The sequence below is a fragment of the Lipotes vexillifer genome, unplaced genomic scaffold (assembly GCF_000442215.2).
Source record: "Lipotes vexillifer unplaced genomic scaffold, Lipotes_vexillifer_v1.1 scaffold853, whole genome shotgun sequence".
NCBI classification, from domain to species: Eukaryota; Metazoa; Chordata; class Mammalia; order Artiodactyla; family Lipotidae; genus Lipotes; species Lipotes vexillifer.
In genome coordinates this window covers 1480847-1502504 of record NW_006792734.1, presented here as the reverse complement: position 1 = coordinate 1502504, position 21658 = coordinate 1480847, and the positions used below count along the sequence as shown (strand labels likewise).

At 36.3% G+C, this 21658-nt stretch overlaps 1 protein-coding gene across 7 annotated transcripts in view; it reads right to left on the bottom strand.

Annotated features, from left to right (window-relative positions):
• DLG1 (discs large MAGUK scaffold protein 1) overlaps window positions 1-21658 on the bottom strand; it is a 296591-nt gene that overhangs the window by 8754 nt on the left and 266179 nt on the right. For all 7 annotated transcript variants that reach the window (XM_007465853.1, XM_007465852.1, XM_007465854.1 and 4 more), the window contains one exon: window positions 4875-4984. In XM_007465853.1, coding sequence (XP_007465915.1) covers window positions 4875-4984 — 110 coding nt within the window. The remainder of the gene's footprint in view (window positions 1-4874; window positions 4985-21658) is intronic.

The following is a 21658-nucleotide window of genomic DNA, read 5'->3' as shown; positions in this document are numbered from 1 at the left end:
GAGTATCTCTTTTACTTTCTCAATTTGTTTGTGTCTTTGGATTGCATGTGTTTTATCCAGTCTGCCCATTTTTGTCTTTTGATTGGAGAGTTTAGTCCACTTACATAAATTACTGGAAATAAGGACTTCCGTATGTGACAATTCACTTCTCTCTTGCTGCTTTCAAAATTCTGTCTCTCTCTCTTGATAGTTTGATTAAAATGTGTTTCAATGTGGGTCTCTTTGAGTTCATTTTACTTAAAGATTGTTGAGCTTTTTGGATGTTTATATTCATGTCTCTCATCAAGTTTGGGAAGATATCAGCCATTATTTTTTCAAATATTCTCTCTGCCTTTTCTCTCTTTCTTCTAATACTGGGACTCCCAGATGCATATGTTCTTCTGGTTGATGGTATCCCACAGGTTCCTTAGGATCTGTTCACTTTTCTTCAGTCTTTTCTCTTTCTGTTCATAGCTTTGATAATTTCCATTCTTCAAGTTTGATGAATCTTTGTTCCTGCCTGTTCAAATCTGTGTTTGAATCCCTCTTTGAATGAATTTTTCATTCAAAAATTTGAATGAAATTTTTCATTTCAGTTATTGTACTTTTCAGCTCCAGAATTTCCTTTTGGTTTCCTACCTCTTTATTGATGTTTCCATTTTGTTCACACATTGTTTCCTTGACTTTTTCCACATCTTCTTTGAGTTTGCTGAGAAACTTTAAGACAGCTGTCTTAAAGTCTTTGTCTAGTATATCTGCCATTAGGTCTTTTTCAGGGACAGTTTCTATTGATTTATTTTTTCCCTTTGAATAGGCCATACTTTCTTGTTTCTTTGTATGCCTTATAAATTTCTGTTGAATACTGGACATTGGAATCTTATAATGTGATAATGCTAGAGGTAAAATTCTCCTTCCTTTAGGGTTTTTTGTTTGTTTTAAATTGTTATAGGATGTCTCCATGCCAGGGATTAGCCTGAGGTATACACATAAGGTCTTCTCAGATCTTTACTGAGCCTGTGCCTTTCCCTGGGCATGTGTGTTGACTTTCTGAATACTCCTGTATATGTGACCGTCCTAGTCTGGCTCCCAAATGGGAAAAAGAAAACATAAAAGAGGGGGAAAAAAGGCACCAGCCCCTTAACTCTCTAGAAGTCACTTCAGCCTGAGAGGTGGGGCCCTGCAACAGTGGCAGTGGGGCTTGCAACAATGGCTCCCTGCTTCTGTGTCTGCACCTCCACAATCAGAAGCAGGAATCAGCTATCTGGGCACAGATTCCCCAGTGTTTGGAGGACAAGGTCCTTATTCCCCACCTTGGCTCCACAAACTTTATGTAAGCTGTTCAAGGAATGAGTGCATGGCTACCTGCTAGGGGGCTGAAGGTGGGGAAATGGGTAGTTGCTACCGTGGTAAGAGGTGAAATAAATCAAATTTGACAGTTCAAACCATCTTCTAGAAGCTGCAAGCCTTCAATGAATTCCTGAGTTCCAAAATACAGTTGACCCTTGAACAATGTCAGGGTTAGGGGTGCCAACCAACCCTCCAGCAGTTGAAAATCCATGTATAACTTAACAGTCGGCCCTCCATATGCTTGGTTCCTCTGTATCCATGGTTCTGCATCCACAATAAACGGCAGATTGAGTAGTACTGAAATATTTACTACTAAAAAAAATCCATGTTTAAGTAGACCCATGCAGTTCAAACCTGCGATGTTCAAGGGTCAACATCAGACAGATTCTACAAGTCCAACTGTTTTCTAGGTGGGGAGATAGATTCCTGGTGCTTCCTACTCCATCTTCTCTCTAGCTTTAGGCACTGATTAATCTTAAATGTTAACCTAGCCTTGCATTCCTTAAATAAACCCAACTTGGCTGTTGTATTTTATCTTATTAAAAAAATTGTTGGATTCAAATTGCTCATATTTTGGTAAGGATTTCTGTATCTATATTCATGGTAAGACTGGTTTGTCACTTTCATTTCCTGTGAAATCTTTCACAGATTTTGGTATTAAATTAATGCCCATAAAATTAGTTGAAGAATCTTTATAAGACTGGTATTACTTCTTAGCTTTTGGTAGAATTCAGTAAATCCTTTTGGCTCTTTTATTTGTGGGAAGGCTTTTCATAATCAAGTCAAGTTCTTTAGGAGTACAGGTCTAGATTTTCTATTCCTTTTTTTCCTTTTCTATTTCTTCAGATTTTTTTAAAGTATAACTTTCAAACACAGAACAGAAATATCATAAATGTATATCTTGATGAGTTTTCAGCAACTTACGCTTACCTGTATATCCGGTACCTAGACTGAGATAGAGAACATTACATCAGCACCTAAGAATCTGGGTGTCTTCACTCCAGTCACCAACCTACCCTCAAAGAATAACCTCTATTTGATTTCTATAAGCAATGATTAAATTTGGGATCATGGAGTATATATACTTTTAGGTCTGAATTTTTTTTAACTCAAATTATGTTTGTGAGATTCTGCTATCTATAGTTTTGTGTGTAGTTGGAGATTGCTCATTTTCATTACTGTAGAATATTTCATTTTGTGTGAATATGTCATATTTATGTAGGCTCTGATGGGTAGTTGGATAGTTTCAAGTTCTTAGCTACTTAGTATAGTATTTCCATCTAATCTAGTACATTTCTTTGGTAAACATACGTAAACATTTCTGTTGAGTATATATCTAGGAATGAGACTTTTGGGTCCTAAGTTATGTGTATGTTCAGCTTTAGGAGATACTGTAAACAAGTTTACCAATGTGGATGTACCAGTTTACACTCCTATCAGTGTTATGAGCTTCAGTTGTTCCACATCCTTGCCAACATTTGGTATTTTTTCATTTTAGCTATTTTAGTATAATATATGACCTTGTGGTTTTAACTTGCATTTCCATGATTAAGCACTACCTAAAATGTTATTAACTATTTGGATCCTCTTGTGAAGTGTCCAAGTCCTTTGCTCATTTTTCTACTGGGTTGCCTGTGTTAACATTTTTAATGTCTACTGGACGTGTAGTGATATTCCCATTTTCATTCTTGATGTTATTTATGCCTTTAAAATTTCCTTTCCTTGATCTTTCTTATTAATAGTTTATAGTATTTTCAAAGAAAACATTTTTGTTAATCCTCTCTACCATATGTTTGTTTTCTAGGCTACTACATCCTCCAAATTTATTTACTTGACAATTTTATTACCATTGAGTTCAAAACATTTATTAACTTATGGAGTGACTTATTCTTTGATCCACAGAATTTCCAAATATTTGGGGATTTTCCAGTGATCTTTTAATTATTCATTTCTACTCTAATTTCATCATGCTCAGAGATATTTGTTTTTAATCATTTGAAATCTGTGGCTTAGCATATAATTAGTTTTGGTAATTATTTTAAGTGCACTTGAAATCAAGGTGTAACTTCTGCAGATGTTGAGTGCAGTGGTCTATGTATGTCAGGTAAAGTTTCTAATTTGTTGTTGTATATCCTTATTTATTTTTTTATTTGTCTGTTTTCTTATTCTATTACTTTGTGATTCTTTTGTTATGTTCGCCCACTATGATTATGGAATTATTATTTTTCCTATATAGCTGTTAGTTTGTGCTTTAGATATTTTGAGACTGTGCTACTAAAAGTACAAAACAAATGTATAAATATATCTTCATAATGGAGTGAACCTTTAACTTCTATGAATGTCCCTCTTTCTCTCTAGTAATACTTCTTACCTTAGAGTATACTCTGAAAGTAGTATAAACCAGTGGAATTTATTTAGTGTTTGTATGGTATATCCCTTTTTTCTATTCTCTTTCAGCCCTTCCATAGACTAATAATTAAGGTATGTCTTATGAAAGCAACATATAATTGATGGGTTTTATAGCACACTATCCCCAAATATGGTACCTTGGCATACTGAATATTTTATGTTGAAGGAATTTGAAAAATGACAGGTACAGGAAGGACTCTCTGACCTTCCCCTGAAGCAGGTCAATAAGACCCTCATGTGAGAGGTGACCTCCCTATACCTGAAGAAAAGGACCATCCTTATCTCTGATGATGGAGGGAAGCTGAGAGGAATTTGAACGAACAAGCCTTACTAAGTTTCCACTAGTTTACTACTCTTAAGTCATACTGTCTGGTCCTATCACATTTTCCCATCACTCTCCACTCATCTAACCTAGTATAAAAATGTTCAGGTTTAACCATTTCTTTGGGTTTTCATTCTCTTATGAAGGGTCCTATGTCATGTAAAACTTAAATAAATTTGCATGCTTTTCTCTTGTTCATCTGTCTTTTGTTACAGAGGCCCAGCTGAGAACCTGGAGGAATAGAAGGTAAAGATTCTTTTCCTTTTCTACAAAAGCAACATATAGTTATTTTTCATTCCTCTATTTTGCCAATTTTTGTATTTTAATTGGACCATTTAGTCTAGAATTTAATTAATGAAACATTTGGGTTAATTTATACTATCTTACTATCTGTATCCTTTTGCCCACCTATACTATGTTTCTGTTTGCTCATTCCACTCTTCTTTTAATATTTATTTAAATTCTATTTTTTGTCCTCTATTAGGTAAATATTTATACATTATTTTATTCTCTTAATGGTTACGCAGAGCTGCACTGCCCAATTAAGTAGGTACTGGACACATGTGACTATTTAAACTTAAAAATTCTAACATGTTACTTTATACTTTAGTATATTAATGTTGATGATTATGATAGTTAATATCAAGAGTGCTTATTTAATCCTCACAACAACCCTCTGAGTGGGTATACTATTATTACCTGCATTTTACAGATAAAGGAATTGAGATGCAAGAAGGGTAAGTAAATTACCCAATCTAATAAGTAACAGAGACTGGATTTGTACTTAAGAGGCTGTGCCTTAAGCATTTACACTTACATGATATTTTCCATGGATTTGGGTTTAATAAAAATGGAGATTGGGTAAAGTTGTGCAATCTGTAATCTCTTTATGGCATTTCCAGACACATCGAGGATACAGTGTTTGCCCTAAAACAGAGGGAATAGGGAAGAAAATCAAGTGAACCAAGTATTTTCAACTATATCAAAGGTACATTTCCTACAAGTACAAAATCTGAATTATGATGTTTGGAACCTGTTCACTTTAAGCAAACTTGTCATTTCTGTTATGAAGACAATGAATAATGACTATGGATAACTGGTTTTCCATTCTCAAATATTACATATAAAAAGGAATGAAAACACAGTTCCCTTACTCCTAGCTTTCACAGACCAGTAATCTCTCAAAATGGCAACCAATATGGGGTTCCTATCTTTTACTTCGCTGAGAAAGGGCACTAAAAAATACCCTAAGGTACCATCTTACCACAACCATCATTTCATAAAAGAATATATGATCAGGGCTTCCCTGGTGGCACAGTGGTTGAGAGTCTGCCTACCGATGCAGGGGACACGGGTTCATGCCCCGGTCTGGGAAGATCCCACATGCCGCGGAGCCGCTGGGCCCGTGAGCCATGGCCGCTGAGCCTGCGTGTCCGGAGCCTGTGCTCCGCAACGGGAGAGGCCACAACAGTGAGAGGCCCGCGTACCGCAAAAAAACAAACAAAAAAGAATATATGATCAAACAAGAATGTAAAAGTGTAGGATAAAGGTGAATCTTTAAAACTGAATAAATTTAAATTTATAAAACCTCACTACCATTCTCTGTTCTATTTTTCATCTTACTGGTGACCAGTAAAAACTTTATCACAAACTGAAGCATTTGGAAACCCCAATTCTGAATTTAAGACACTTTCCTGACATGCTTAAATTCACTGCCAAAGGCCATTAAGGTTTTTAGTAAAGATGATCATTTCCATGTTAAACAGGGTAGTACTTCTAATTTATCAAACAGATTTTATTATAACATTTAAAGTCAGGTACTACCCCATAATGTGTCTTGTAATCTAAGGGCTTGAATCCACCTGAATGAATGATAATTTCAACTCAGTAGGACTATTTAAAATAAAAAAATTAATATTTTATGAATACTTCAAACATATAGAAGGTAAATAACACATATACATGTACCCACCACCTCCTTTTATTAGATATTATGATTTTACCTGATTGCTTAGAAATTAAAAAAAACTTTACATTGAAACATTAACATTCTATCTTGTTTGCTTTATTTTACCTCCCTCTATATATATGTACACAATAGTTTAACAATAAATTGCAAACAAAACTTCTTTACCCCTTATTTCCTAAACACAATGAAATCTCTTAAATAACCACAGTATAATTTCAGTTGGTCATCTAGTATCCTTTACTGCAAGAGGAAAACAAGTATTCTTGCTCTAGGGTCCAATCCAGGACCACACATTGCATTTAGTTGTATTGTCTCTTTAGCCTCTGTCAATCTGGCAGAGTTCTTTAGTCTTTGTCTTTCATGATCTCGATATATTTCAAGAGTACAGAACATTTTTTTTCATAGAATATGCCTCAACCTGGGTTTGCCTGATGTTTCCCATCAGATGGCAGGATATGCATTTTTGGTAGGAATACCACAGAAGTGATGTTGCATCCTTCTCAGTCCATCATATCAGGAAGCATAAGATGTCTACTAGTGATGTTAATTTTGATCACTTTTTAAAGGTTTTTGTCTGCCACGTTTAGATTACTATTTTCCTTTTGTAGCTGATAAGTGTTTGGGGGAAGGATATGTTGAAACTATGTAAATATCCTGTTTCTCATCAGGTATTGATTCACTCATTAATTTTAGCATACACTTATGATTCTTGCCTGAAACAATTATTATCATGGTGGTTGTCAAGAGAGCTCTCCTAATTCCATCATTCCTTCTAACCTTATTAGTAGACATTCTAATAATGTAAGGTAAAGCTTTCCCTTCTATCTACTTATTTATTTATTCATATATTTATTTATACCATTATGGACCCTTGGATTCTTGTTCTCTATGTTATAATCAGTTATTATCATTTATTTTAATATTCCAGTTATGCCAGACTTGGCCACTGGGGGGCCTTACAGGTTGGTTTCAGTGTCTTTTTGACATATTTGTATCATTCTTTAAGCACTTCCTTAGTTTTCTGACAGAGCAAAATGTTCTAGGCTCATCTTGTACTTTCCCAGTGGAATCAGCCATTATTCTAATGAGTTCTGGACCTTTTTAATGGAGGATAGTATTTAGAAGCCAAGATCTAGACACCAGATATTCTCATTGTTTATTGACAAGTCATCATTTTTAGGCCTTCTTTGTGGACAGAGCAAGAAAACATATATACACATTTATATTTCTACATCTGTATTAAGATGAATGGGTTTATATTCATATCTCTAATTCCAATCCAATTACCATAGAGTTTATTCTACCCTCTCCCCTTTCCATATTTCTAAAATCCCTTCTTTGACAGTGAGAAATCTAGCTCCCATCAACTGTCAATATATTAATTTATTTGCTCAACTCTAAAATATACCTTAAAGTAGTTTCAGACCTATTAACCCATACCACTTTAATTAGAGTTCAATATTTGTTCATAGGCTTTCTGTCTTTAGCCTGTCTTCAAGGATTATTGGGATTAAGACTTCTCCCCTCCCTTCCTCTCTTCAATGAAGTTATTTGAAAATTAATTTAAAAATAACTATTTGAAACAGTTAGACTAGGTTTAGTTTGCTTATCATTCTGCTTTCCCCTCATCTTCTCTTTTTGTTTTTTTAATATACAAAATGTTAACACAGTTCTAAAGTCAAAATTATACAAAAAGGTATACTTGGAGAAATGCTACACCTCCATCCCTTCTACCTCAATCCCAATCTCCCATCCTTTCCACTCCTCCCTCGTAGGTAACTGATCTCAGGTTTGATTTAAAATTTTTGTATCTTATTTTTGTGTGAATTGTGTATTTATATCTTTTGTCCATTTTCTAATAGATTCTGGTCTCTATTCGCTCAATTTTTAAGAGTTTTTAATATTCGGGAATATCAGCCCTTTTCTTGAAGATTTTTTGTCAGTTGTTTTTTGACATTGGTAATGGTGTTTTCTCTTAGTTTTAGGAAAAGATTTTTGGTCAAGCAAAAGTCTTTTTGTTTTCATGTGTTCAGAAGTTATCAGTCTTTTACTGCATCTGAATTTTGATTCATGGTTAAAAAACCTTCCCTATGCCCAGGTTATATTTTCTTCTGTCAATTGTATTAGAGCCAATTTTTGTGTATGGTGTGAAGTATGGTTTGTTTATTTATTTATTTATTTATTTATTTATTTATTTGGTTGCACTGGGTCTTAGTTGCAGCACCTGGGCTCCTTGGTTGCAGCTTGTGGGCTCCTTAGTTGTGGCATGTGAACTCGTAGTTGCAGCATGCATGTGGGATCTAGTTCCCTGACCAGGGATTGAACCCAGACCCCCTGCACTGGGAGCATGGAGTCTTATCCACTGCACCATCAGGGAAGTCCCTCAGAAGTATGGTTCTAACTTACCTTTTCTTGTTGTTCCAGCACTATGTACTTAAAAGCCCATTATTAAAAAGCCCCAGTGATATGAGATTGCACCTTTGTCATATACTATATTTTCATATGTATTTGGATCTTCCTGGATTCTCTTTTCTATTCTACTCATCCTTTTGTCCTATTCATGGGTCATTAACACACTGTTTTAATTAAGAAGTCTTAACAGTATTCTTTAATATCTGGTAGGGCTAGAATCTCTTGTAGCTTTTCTTTTTGTGTTGTCCTGGCTTCTCTTATGAACTTCAATTCAATTTGTCTAACCCCATAAAAAAGCTGGTAGTTATTTTTACCGGGATTGTGCTCATATATAAATTAGCTTAGACAGAACTGGCAGCTTTACAACATTGAACTGTCATAGCTAAGAACAAGGGAAGTCTTTATATTTGATCAAGTCTAATATTCTGTCTTTCAGGAGTGTTTTACAGATTTCTTCATGTAAGTCTGCAAATTTCTCATTAAGTCTACTAAGTATTTTACATGCTATTTCTTATATTATAAATGGGGTTTTCTCTATAATCATCTTCTGATTACTGTTCATGTAAAAGAAAGCTATTAATTTCTGCATATTAATATTATGCAGAATTAATATTAATTTTATATGCTACCTTACTCTAGCTTTTTATTTTGTCTTTGATTTTATAAGTCTTTAATTTTACAATAAATTTACCTTTTACAAAATAAATTTTATAATAAATTTTGTATGGTTTCTAGGTTACTATATTATCTGAAAACAGAGATAGTTTTATTTCTTTTCCAATTCTTATGCCTCTGATTGATCTGTATTGTGTAATAGCATTGACTAATACCTTGAGTAGTAGTAGAGATAATGGACATCCTTGCCTTGCTCCTATCATAATGGCACTGCCTCAATGTTTCTCCCATTAAGGATTTCGATCCGTCCATCTCAATCTTTTTCTTTTTTCTCTTTAAAAAAATAACAACAATCTCTGTATTTTTGAGATTTCCCCCTCCCAGTAGAGGTACTGGATTTTACCAAATGCTTTTCAGGCATCTGTGAATATATGATTTTTCTCTTTAGATCTGTTAATGTGGTAGATTACATTAATGGATTTCCTAATATTGAGCTGACTTTAAATACCTTTAATCCCATTTGGTCATGGTATACTATTTTTGCAATGTAGTACTGGATTCTGTTTACTAAAATATTTAACACTTTTGTATTAATATTTATCAGTGATACTGATCTAAAATTTTCACTGTCTTCATCAAGTTTAGATATCAATATTAGACTTGCTTCATAAAAAGAATGCTCTTGAACAGTATTTATGGAGCTTTAGGATGATCTAACCTTTCAAGATTTATTAGAATTCCCCCATGAAGTCATTTGGGGCTGATGTTTTTTGTGATATAGTTTCTTGATAACTTGCTCTATTTCTTCTAAATATTTCTTCTTCTGTAGAAATCTTTCCATCTCTAATAGGTCAATTTTGGTAAACTGTATTTTTCTAGGAAATTATCCATCTCAACCAAGTTTAAAATTTTATTTATATAAAGATATGCAATACAGTCTTTTATGATTTCATAATATTTCAATGGTTATGTCCCCTTGTCATTTCCTATGTCTAGTGTTTGTGATTCTCCCCTTAAAAAAAAATCAGGTTAGCTAGTAGTTTGTCTATTGTGTTATTTCTTTCTAGATCTTCTGCTTTTCTATTCTCCACCTTAATTTCTTACAAAAATCCATTTTATTAATTATTTTTATTATAAAGAATATGTATGCAAGTGACAAAAATCTTAAGTAGTTCAGAAAGCATATAATATTAAAGATACAAGTTCTGTTTTCCCCCAAAGCACTAGGAGGAATGTCAGTTAAAAGAAAAAAAAGGCTCAGTTAAGGCATTAACTGATATACAATAAACTGCAGATGTTGAAAGTATACAATTTGGTAAGTTTTGACATGTGTATACACCTTGAAATCATCACCATAATCAAAATAATAAATCTATCAGTCACTCCCCAGTTTCATGCCTCTTTGTAACCTCTCCTTCCTGTCCTTCTCCAAGCAACCACTGGTCTGCTTTTTGTTACTATAGATTTGTATGAAATTTCTAAAACTTTATATAAGTACAATTATTCAGTATGTAGTTTACTGTCTGGCTCCTTTCACTTAGCATAACTACTTTGGGATTCATCCATGCTGTTGTGTTACATCAACAATTTATTACTTTTTATTGCTGAGTAGTATTCCATTACATGAATATACCACACTTTGTTTATCCATTCACCAGATGAGGGACATCTGGGTTATTTCCAGTTTTTGCCCATTATAAATAAAGCTGTTACAAATATTCATGTTAAGTCTCTGTATGGACATATGATTTCTTTCCTCCTATCTCTGTCAAAACTTGGTAATGGTCAGTTTAAAAAAACTTAGCCATTCCAATGGGTATGTAGTGGCTCCTCATTAAGGTTTCAATCTGCATTTACCTAATGAATGACTGTGTTGAGTATCTTTTCACGTGTTTATTGGCCATTTTTATATCTTCCTTCGAGAAACGTCTTTTCAAATCCTTTGTTCATTTAAAAATAGGGTTGTCTTTATTATTGTGATGAAAGAGCTCTCTACATATTCTAGATACAAATCTTTTATGAAATACATGATGTGAAAATATTTTCTCCTAGTATATGGCTTGTCTTTTTATTCACTTAACAGTGTTTTTTCCTTTTTCCCCCAAGAGCAGAAGTTTTAATCTTGATGAAGTCCAATTTATCATTTTTTTTCTTTTATGGATCGTGCTTTTGGTATATTATCTTAGGAATCACTGCCAAACCCAAAGTCATGAAGATTTTTCCTATGTTTATAGTTCTAGGATTCAGATTTAGGATCTATTTTGAGTTAATTTCTGTGTATGGTATGAGGTGTGGCTAGTCAATTGTTCCATCACCATTTGTTGAAAGAATATCCTTTTCTCCACTGAATTGCCTTTGCATCTTTGACCACAGCTGTCCATATATATGTGGGTCCATTTAAGGATTCTCTAGTATGTTACACTGATTTACCTTTTTTTTTTTTTTTTTTTTGCAGTACATGGGCCTCTCCCTGTTGTGGCCTCTCCCGTTGCAAAGAGCACAGGCTCCGGACGCGCAGGCTCAGCGGCCATGGCTCACGGGCCCAGCCGCTCCGCGGCATGTGGGATCTTCCCGGATCGGGGCACGAACCCATGTCCCCTGCATCAGCAGGCGGACTCTCAACCACTGCGTCACCAGGGAAGCCCCGATCTACCTATCTTCATGCCAGTATCTTTTATGCATACCATCTTGATTAACTGTAGTTTTATAAATTTCAAAATGAAGTAGTGTGAGTCCCTCAGCTTCGTTCTTTTTCAAAGTTGTTTTGGCTATTTTAGATCTTTTGCATTTCTGTATGAACTTTAGTATTATTATCATGTCAATTTCTACAAAAAGAACTCCTGGGATTTTTGATTGGGGTTGTACTGAGCCTAAAGTGCAAGTGAACAAAACTGATATCTAAACAACACTGAGCCTTTCAATCCATGAGCACGCTGCATCTCTCCATTTATTTAGGTCTTCTTTAATTCTCTCAGCAATGCTTTGTAGTTTTTAGTGTACTGATCTGCAAAGTTTTTTGGTCAGATTTATCTCTAAGTATTTAATATTTTTTTAATGCTACTACAAATAATGTTTTTTAAAATTTCAATTTGGTCTAGTGTATAGAAATACAATTAAATTGATTTTTGTATAGTGATCAATACTGTATCCTTTGATCTTGCTAAACTTATTTACTAGTTCTAGTAGCATTATTTTTTCTTTTTGTAGATTCTATCAGATTTTTTACATAGACAATCACGTTGTCTGCAAATAAGGACAATTCTACTTCTTCCTTTCCAATTTGGATGACTTTGATTTCTCTCTCTTGTCTTACTGCACTGGCTAGGACCTCTAGTACAATGCTGAAAACAAGTGGTGAGAGTGGGTATCCTTGACATGTTTCTGATTTTAGGGGGAAAACACTGAGCTTCTTTTATCATTAAGTATGATGATAGGTGTAGGATTTTTAGAATATTATTTATCAGTTTGAGAAAGTTCTTTTCTATTCCCAGTTTGTGGAGAGTTTAATCAAGAATGGATGTTGGGGGACTTCTCTGGTGGTGCAGTGGTTAAGAATCTGCCTGCCAATGGAGGGGACACACGTTTGATCCCTGGTCCGGAAGATCCCATATGCTGTGAAGCAATTAAGCCTGTGCATCACAACTACTCAGCCTGTGCTCTAGAGCCCGTGAGCCACAACTACTGAAGCCTGTGTGCCACAACTACTGAAGCCTGCGTGCTCTAGGGCCCATGTGCTGCAACTACTGAAGCCCGCGCGCCTAGAGCCCGCTCTCCGCAACAAGAAAAGCCACTGCAGTGAGAAGCCTGTGCACCACAACGAAGAGTAGCTCCCCCTTGCCGCAACTAGAGAAAGCCCGCGCACAGCAACGAACACATAATGCAGCCAAAAATAAAAAGGATGCTGGATTCTGTCAAAGCTTCTCCTAAACTATGGATATAATCATATGGTTTTCCTTTTTTAGTTTAATATGGTGAGGTAAACTGACTGCTTTCCTCATGTTAAAATTTACCTGGAATTCACTGGATAAACCCTAACTTGGTGGTTATATTATCTTTTTTATGTTGTTAGATCAAATTTGTAAAAATTTTGCTAGAAATTCTGCATCTATGTTCACAGAAATTGGTCTGTAGTTTTTTTGGTAATGTTTAGTCAGGTTTTGAAATCTAGGTAATGCTGGACTCAGAATAAATTGGGAAGCACTCACTCTTTTTAAATTTTATGGTAGAAAAGGGGTATTGTTTCTTCCTTAAGTGTTTGGTAAAATTTATTAGTGAAGCCATCTGGGCCTGGAATTTTCTTTGTGGAAAGGTTTTTAAATACAAATCAATTTCTTTAACAGATGTAGGGCTATTCAAATTATCAATTTCTTCTTGAGCTTAAGTAGTTTATTCCTTTCAAGGAATTTATCCTTTTCATCTAAATTGTTGAACTCAGTGGTATAAAGTTGTTACTAATTTCTGACTTTTCTTTAAATATTTGTAGATTTGGTTATTTCTCTCATTCCTGATTTTGGCAATTTGTGACTTCTCTCCTTTTTTCTGACCAGTCTGGTTAAAGGTTTATCAATAACTTTGATCTTCTCAAAGGACAAGTTTTGGTTTCATCGATTTTCTCTATTGCTTTTGTTTTCTTATTAGTTTCCTTTCTGATCTTCATTTTCTTCCTTCTGCTTACCACGTAATTTCTGCTTTTATTTATATCATGTTCTTCCTTTGTCTTTTTCTAGTACTTTACACTAGGGATTTGGTTTATTTACTCTCATTCATTAAAAAAAAATTATTTATTTATTTAATTTTATTTTTGGCTGCGTTGGGTCTGTGTTGCTGCATGCGGGCTTTCTCTAGTTGTGGTGAGTGGGGGCTACTCTTTGGTGTGGCATGTGGGCTTCTCATTGTGGTGGCTTCTCTTGTTGCAGAGCATGGGCTCTAGGCACGTGGGCTTCAGTGGTTGCAGTGTGCAGGCTTGGCAGTTGTGGTGCACAGGCTTAGTTGTTCTGCAGCATGTGGGATCTTCCCCAACCAGAGCTCAAACCTGTATCCCCTGCACTGGCAGGAGGATTCTTAACACTGTGCCACCAGGGAAATCCCTATTCGCATTCTTTGGAAATGTTCTTAAGTCTATGAATTTTCCTTTGATCAGTGTTTTAAATGTATCCCATGATTCTGATATGTACTACTTTCATTTTTAAGAAATTCTGTAATTTCATTCTGTATTTTTTCCTTTACTTAAGCGTTAAGAGGTGGCTTTAAATTTTCTAACTGGGAGAGAGACTGGCCAAGATGGCAGAGTAGAAAGACCCTGAGCTCACCTCCTCTCATGAGCACACCAAAATCACAACTACCCGCAGAACGACCATGTATGAAAAAGATCAGAACCTACCAGAAAAGATCTACAATTAAACACATAGAGAAGGAATGACAACAAGACAGGTAGGAGGGGTACACTTGTGATATAATCAAGTTGCATACCCCTGGATGGGTGACCCATTAACTGGAGAATAATTATATTACAGAGGTTTTTCCACAGGAATGAGAGTTCTGAGCCCCATGTTGGGCTCCCCAGCCTGAGGACCCTGCACCAGGAACACAAGTCTCCACAGCATTTGGTTCTGAAGGCCAGTGGAGATCAATTTTGTGAGTCCCAAAGGACTGGGGGAAATAGAGACTTCACTATTAAAGGGTGCACACAAAATCTCACATGCACCAGCACCCAGGGCAAAAGCAGTAATCTGATGGGAGCCTGGGCTGACCTACCTGCTGGTCTTGAAGAATCTCCTGGAGAGGTGGGGTGGCTGCCACTCACCCTGGGGACACAGGCACTGGTGGCAGCCACACATGGGAGTTTTCTACCACATGGACACTGGTGTGGGTGGTCGTCATAGTGGGATCCTCCTTATGGCTCATTAGTGCCAAGACCTGGCCTCACCTAACAGCCTGTAGGTGCCAGTGCTGTGATGCCTCAGGCCAAACAACTAACTGGGTGGGAATACATCTCCACCTATCAGCAGACAGGTTGCCTAAAGACTTCCTGAACCCAGAGTCACCTCTAGACATGCCCCTGCCCAAGAGAGGGCCATGACCCAGCTACATCTACCAGTGGACAGGCACCAGCTCTGCCTTCCCGGAAGCCTGAATTAGCCTCTAGACCAGCTTCACCCACCAGTGGGCAGACATCAGGTACAAGAAAACCATAATCCTGCAGCCTGCAGACCCAGCCTGCCCACAGTAGGCCAACAGAAGCTTTGGGACTCCCTGGACACTGTGACCAACTGTATGAGGAACTGCTCTGCCACCAGTGATCTGACACCAGCTCTGGGATCCCATGGCCCTGCAGCCAGACTCCAGGATCTGGCTTTGCCTGTTAGTAGTCCAGCACTAACCCCAGGACTTGGCTTCACTCAACAGTGGGTGGACAACAGCCCCAGAGTCTTTTGGGCCCTAACTCTGCCCATCAGTGAGCTCGCATAAGCCCTGAGGCATCCTGGGGTTCTGCAGTCACCCACTGTGTGACCAGGCCATGCTAACCAACAGTCAGCAGCCTGGCAACCAACCGGGCTAGGGGCCAACCATGCCTACCACACTGCCCACATAGTCAGCCTCTCACAACAGAATGACCCCCCTTCATAGGAGGATCACCTAAAACATGTATCTTGGGTGACGAGACGGGAGTGTGCTGCTGGGACACATAGGGCATCTCTTACAGAAGGCCACTTGTCCAAGGCTGGGAAATGTAACTAACCTACCAGATACATAAAAATACAAATAGCAACTTAGATAAAATGAGGTGGCAGAGAAACATGTTCCAGACAAAGGAACAAGATAAAACCCCAGAAGAAGAACTAAGTGAAGTGGAGATAGGCAATCAACCCAAGAAAGAATTCAAGGTAATGATTGTAAAGATGATTAAAGAACTTGGGAGAAGAATGGATGCACAGAGTGAGCAGGTAGAAGTGTTTTTTTTTTTTTTGGCTGCTCTGTGCGGCTTGTGGGATCTTAGTTCCCCAAGCAGGGATTGAACCTGTGCCCTCTGCAGTGATGTGGAGTGCTAACTGCTGGACCATCCGGGAATTTCGAAATTAGAAGTTTTTAACAAAGAGTTAGAAAATATAAAGAACAACCAAACAGAGATGAAGAATACAATAACTAAAATGAAAAGTCCACTAGAAGGAATCAATAGTAAACTAAGTGATACAGAAGAATGGATTAGTGAGCTGGAAGACAGAGTAGTGGAAATTACTGCCACTGAAGAGAAAAAAGAAAAAAGAATGAAAAGCAATGAGGACAGTTAAAGAGACCTCTGGGACAACATCAAGCACATCAATATTTGCATTACATGGGTCCCAGAAGAGAGAAAGGGGCTGAGAACATAAATGAAGACGTAACAGCTGAAAACCTCCCTAACCTGGGAAAGGGAACAGTCACCCAAGTCCAGGTAGTGCAGAGTCCCAAACAGAATTAATCCAAAGAGGAACATACCAAGACACATTGTAATTAAAATGACAAAAATTAAAGATAAATAGAAAACGTTAAAAGCAGCAAGGGAAAAGCAACAAATAACATGCAAGGGAACACCCGTAAATTTCTGATTTTTCATCAGAAATTCTGCAGCCCAGAATGAAGTGGCATGATATATTTAAAGAGATGAAAGGGGAAAACCTACAACCAAGAATACTCTACCCAGCAAGGCTCTAATTTAGATTTGATGGAGATCAAAAGCTTTACAGACAAGCAAAAGCTAAGAGTTCAGCACCACCAAATCAGTTCTACAACTAATGTTAAAGGAACTTCTCTAGGTGGAAAAGAAAAGGCCACAACAAGAAACAAGAAAATTACAAAATGAAAATACTCAACAGTGAAGGCAAATATACAGTAAAGGCAGTAGGAAGGTTAAAAGAGAAAAGTAGTAAAATCATCTACATCCACAATAAGCAGTTCAGGGTTATATAAAACAATCAGATAAACAGTAATTGTGAGGGGAAGAGAGTACAAATGGCGGGTCTTTAAAATGCATTTGAAATGAAGAGATAAGCAACTTAAAACAATCACGTATGCATACAGAGTGCTATACAAAAGCCTCATGGTAATCACAAACCAAAAATCTGTAATAGATACACACACAAAAAAGAAAAAAGAATCCAAACATAACACTAAAGACAGTCATTAAATCACAAGAGAACAAAAGAAGGGAAAAAAAGACATGCAAAAACAACTGCAAAGCAATTAACAAAATGGCAGGAAGAACATACATACTGATAATTATCTTAAATGTAAATGGACTAAATGCTGGAATCAAGGATACAAAAATTAGACTGGTGTATATGCTGCCTACAAGAGACTCACTTCAGATCTAAAGACACACACAGACTGAAAGTGAGGGGATGGAACAAGGTATTCCACGCAAATGGAAATTAAAAAAAAAAGCCAGAGTAGCAATACTTATATCAGATAAAATCAACTTTAAAATAAAGACTGTGACAAGAAACAAAAAAAAGGACACTACATAATGATCAAGGGATAAATCCAAGAAGACGTAACAAATGTAAATATATATGCACCCAACATAGGAACACCTAAATATATAAGGCAAATTTTAAGAACATAAAAGGAGAAATTGACAGAACACAGTTGTAGTAGGGGAGTTTAACATCCCACTTACACCAATGGGCAGATCATCCAGATGGAAAATCAATAAGGAAACATTAGCCTTAAATAACACAATAGACCAGATGGACTTAATTGATAAAGAGCATTACATCTGAAAGCAGGAGAATACATATTCTTTTCAAGTGCACATGGAACATTCTCCAGGACAGATCACATGCTAGGCCACAAAACAAGCCTTGGTAAATTTATGAAAACTGAAATCATATTAAGCATCTTTTCTGACGACAATGCTATGAGACTAGAAATCAACTACAAGAAAAAAAAACTGCAAAAAACACAAATATGTGAAGGCTAAATAATAAGCTACTAAACCACCAATGGATCAATAAAGCAATCAACAAGCAAATAAAAAATACCTAGAGACAAATGAAAACAAAAACATGATGATCCAAAAACTATGGAACACAGCAAAAAGCAGTTCTAAGAGGGAAGTTTATAGAGATACAAGCTTACCTCAGGACAAAAGAAAAATTTCAAATAAACAACCTAACTTTACATCTAAAAGAACTAGAGAAAGAAAAAAAACCCCTCCAGGTTAGTAGAAGGAAAGAAATCATAAAGATCAGAGCAGAAATAAATGAAATAGAGATGAAGAAAACAATAGAAAAAAATCAATGAAACTAAAAGCTGGTTCTTTGAAAAGATAAATAAAATTGATAAACCTATAGCCAGACTCATCAAAAAAAAAAAGAGAGGGGGTCCAAATCAATAAAATCAGAAATGAAAAAGAAGTTACAACTGACACCACAGAAATGCAAAGGATCATAAGAGACTACTAGAAACAACTATATGCCAATAAAATGGACAACCTAGAAGAAATAAACAGATTCTTAGAAAGGTACACTCTCCCAAGAGTGAAACAGCAAGAAATTGAATATATGAGCAGACCCATTACCAGTAATGAAACTGTATCAGTAATTAAAAACTGCCCAACAAACAAAAGCCCAGGACCACATGGTTTCACAGGTGAATTCTATCAAACATTTAGAGAGAGTTAACACCTACCCTTCTCAAACTAGTCCAAAAGATTGCAGAGGAAGGAATGCTTCTGAACTCATTCTATGAGGCTGGCATTACCCTGATACCAAAACCAGACAAAGATATCACAAGAAAAGAAAACTAGAGGTGAATTATCAATGACGAACATACATGCAAAAATCCTAAACAGAAATTTAGTAAACCATATCCAACAGTACATTAAAAGGATCATACACCACGACCAAGTGCAATTTATCCCAGATGCAAGGATTTTTCAGTATACACAAATCACTCAGTATGATACACCACATTAACAAACTGAAGAATAAAAACCATACTATCATCTCAATAGATGCAGAAACAGCTTTTGACAAAATTCAGCACCCAATTATGATAAAGCTCTCCAGAAACTGGGCACAGAAGGAACATACCTCAAGATAATAAAGTCCATTTACAACAAACCCACAGCTAACATGATACTCAAAGGTGAAAAGCTGAAGCATTTCCTCTAAGATCAGGAACAAGACAAGGATATCCACTCCTGCCACTTTTATTTAGTAGTAGAAGTCCTAGCTACAGCAACCAGACAAGAAAAAGAAATAAAATGAATCCAAATTGGAACTGAAGAAGTAAAACTGTCACTGTCTGCAGATGACATGATACTGTATACAGACCAGAAAACTACTAGGGCTCATCAATAAATTTGGTATAAAGTTGCAGGATACAAAATTAACATACAGAAGTGTGTTGCATTTCTATACACTAGCAACAAACTATCAGAAAGAGAAATTAATGAAACAATCCCATTTACAACTGCATCAAAAAGAATAAAATATGTAGGAATAAACCTACCCGAGGAGGTAAAAGACCTGTACTCAGAAAACTATAAAACACTGATGAAAGAAATTGAAGATGACACAAATACATGGAAAGATGTATCATGTTGTTGGATTGGAAGAATTCATATTGCTAAAATGAGCATACTACCCAAGGTAATCTACAGATTCAATGCAATCCCTATCAAAATACCAATGGCATTTTTCACAGAACTAGAACAAATAAATTTAAAATTTTTATGGAAACACAAAAGACCCCAAATAGCCAAAACAATCTTGAGAAAGAAGAATGTATGTGTAGTAATCATGCTCCCTGACTTCAGACTATACTACAAAGCTATAGTAATCAAAACAGTATGGTACTGGCACAAAAACTGACATCACTGGAACAGGATAGAAAGCCCAGAAATAAACCCATGCACTAATGGTCAATTAATCTATGACAAGGTGGCAAGAATAAACAATGGAGAAAAGACTTCTCTCTTCAGTAAGTGCTGCTGGGAACACTGGTCAGCTACATGTAAAACAATTAAATTAGAACATTCTCTAACACTATATACAAAAGTAAACTCAAAATGAATTAAAGACCCAAATGTAAGACTGGATAGTATAAAACTCCTAGAGTAAAACATAGGCAGAACACTTTTTGAAATAAATCACAGCAGTATTTTTTTGGCTCTGTCTCCTAACACAAATGAAATAAAAGCAAAAATAAACAAATAGGACCTAATTAAACATACAACCTTTTGCACAGCAAAGGAAATCATTGACAAAATGAAAAGACAACCTACTGAATGGGAGCAGATATTTGCAAATAGTAGAACTGATGAGGGATTAATATACAACATATATACAGCTCATACAACTCAGCATCAAATAAACAAATAACCTGTTTAAAAAACGGGCAGAATTGAATAGACATTTTTCCAAACAGGAGATGCAGGTGGCCAGCAGGCACATGAAAAGGTGCTCAACATCATTAATCATAGGGAAATGAAAATCAAACCACAGTGAGATACCACCTCACACCTGTCAGAATAGCTATCATCAAACAGAGCAAAAATAACAAATGTTGGCAAGGATGTGGAGAAAAAGGAACCCTTGTACACTGCTGGTGGGAATGTAAATTGGTGCAGTCACTGTGGAAAACAGTATGAAGGTTTCTCAAAAAACTAAAAATAGAACTGCGATATGACCCAACAATTTCACTCCTGGGATATACCTGAAAAAACAAAAACACTAATTCAAAAAGATACACGCACCCCAATGTTCATACCAGCATCATTTACAATTGCCAAGATATGGAAGCAACCTAAGTTTCCATCAACAGGTGAATGGATAAAGAAGATGTGGTATATATACATAATGGATTACTACTCAGACATAAGAAGAATGAAATTTTGCCATGTGCAGCAACATGGATGGATTTGGAGGGTATTATGCTAAGTGAAATAAGTCAGACAGAGAAAGACAAATACTGTATGACATCATTTATATGTGGAATCTAAAAACACGACAAACTAGTGAATATAAGAAAAAAGAAGGGCTTCCCTGGTGGCGCAGTGCTTGAGAGTCCGTCTGCCGATGCAGGAGACGCGGGTTCGTGCCCCGTTTCGGGAGGATCCCACGTGCCGCGGAGCGGCTGGGCCCGTGAGCCATGGCCGCTGAGCCTGCGCGTCCGGAGCCTGTGCTCCGCAAATGGGAGAGGCCACAACAGTGAGAGGCCCGCATAACGCAAGAAAAAAAAAAAAAAAAAAAAAAAAAAAGAAAAAAGAAGCAGACTCACAAATACAGAGAACAAACTAGTGGTTACCAGTGGGGAGAGGAAAGGGGGAGTGGCAATATAGGGGTAGGGGACTTAGAGGTACAAACTATTATGTATAAAATAAGCTATAAGGATATTCTGTACAAAATGGGGAATATAGCCAACATTTTATAATAACTATAAATGGAGTACAACCTTTAAAAACTGAATCACTATATTGGACACCTCTAACATATATAATATTGTACATCAACTATACTTTAATATGAATAAACAATAAAAATCTTCCAGTTGGCCAGGCTTTCAGTTTTTGATTTTCTAATAATTTATAGCTTTACTGCATTGTGATCACAGTGTTATTT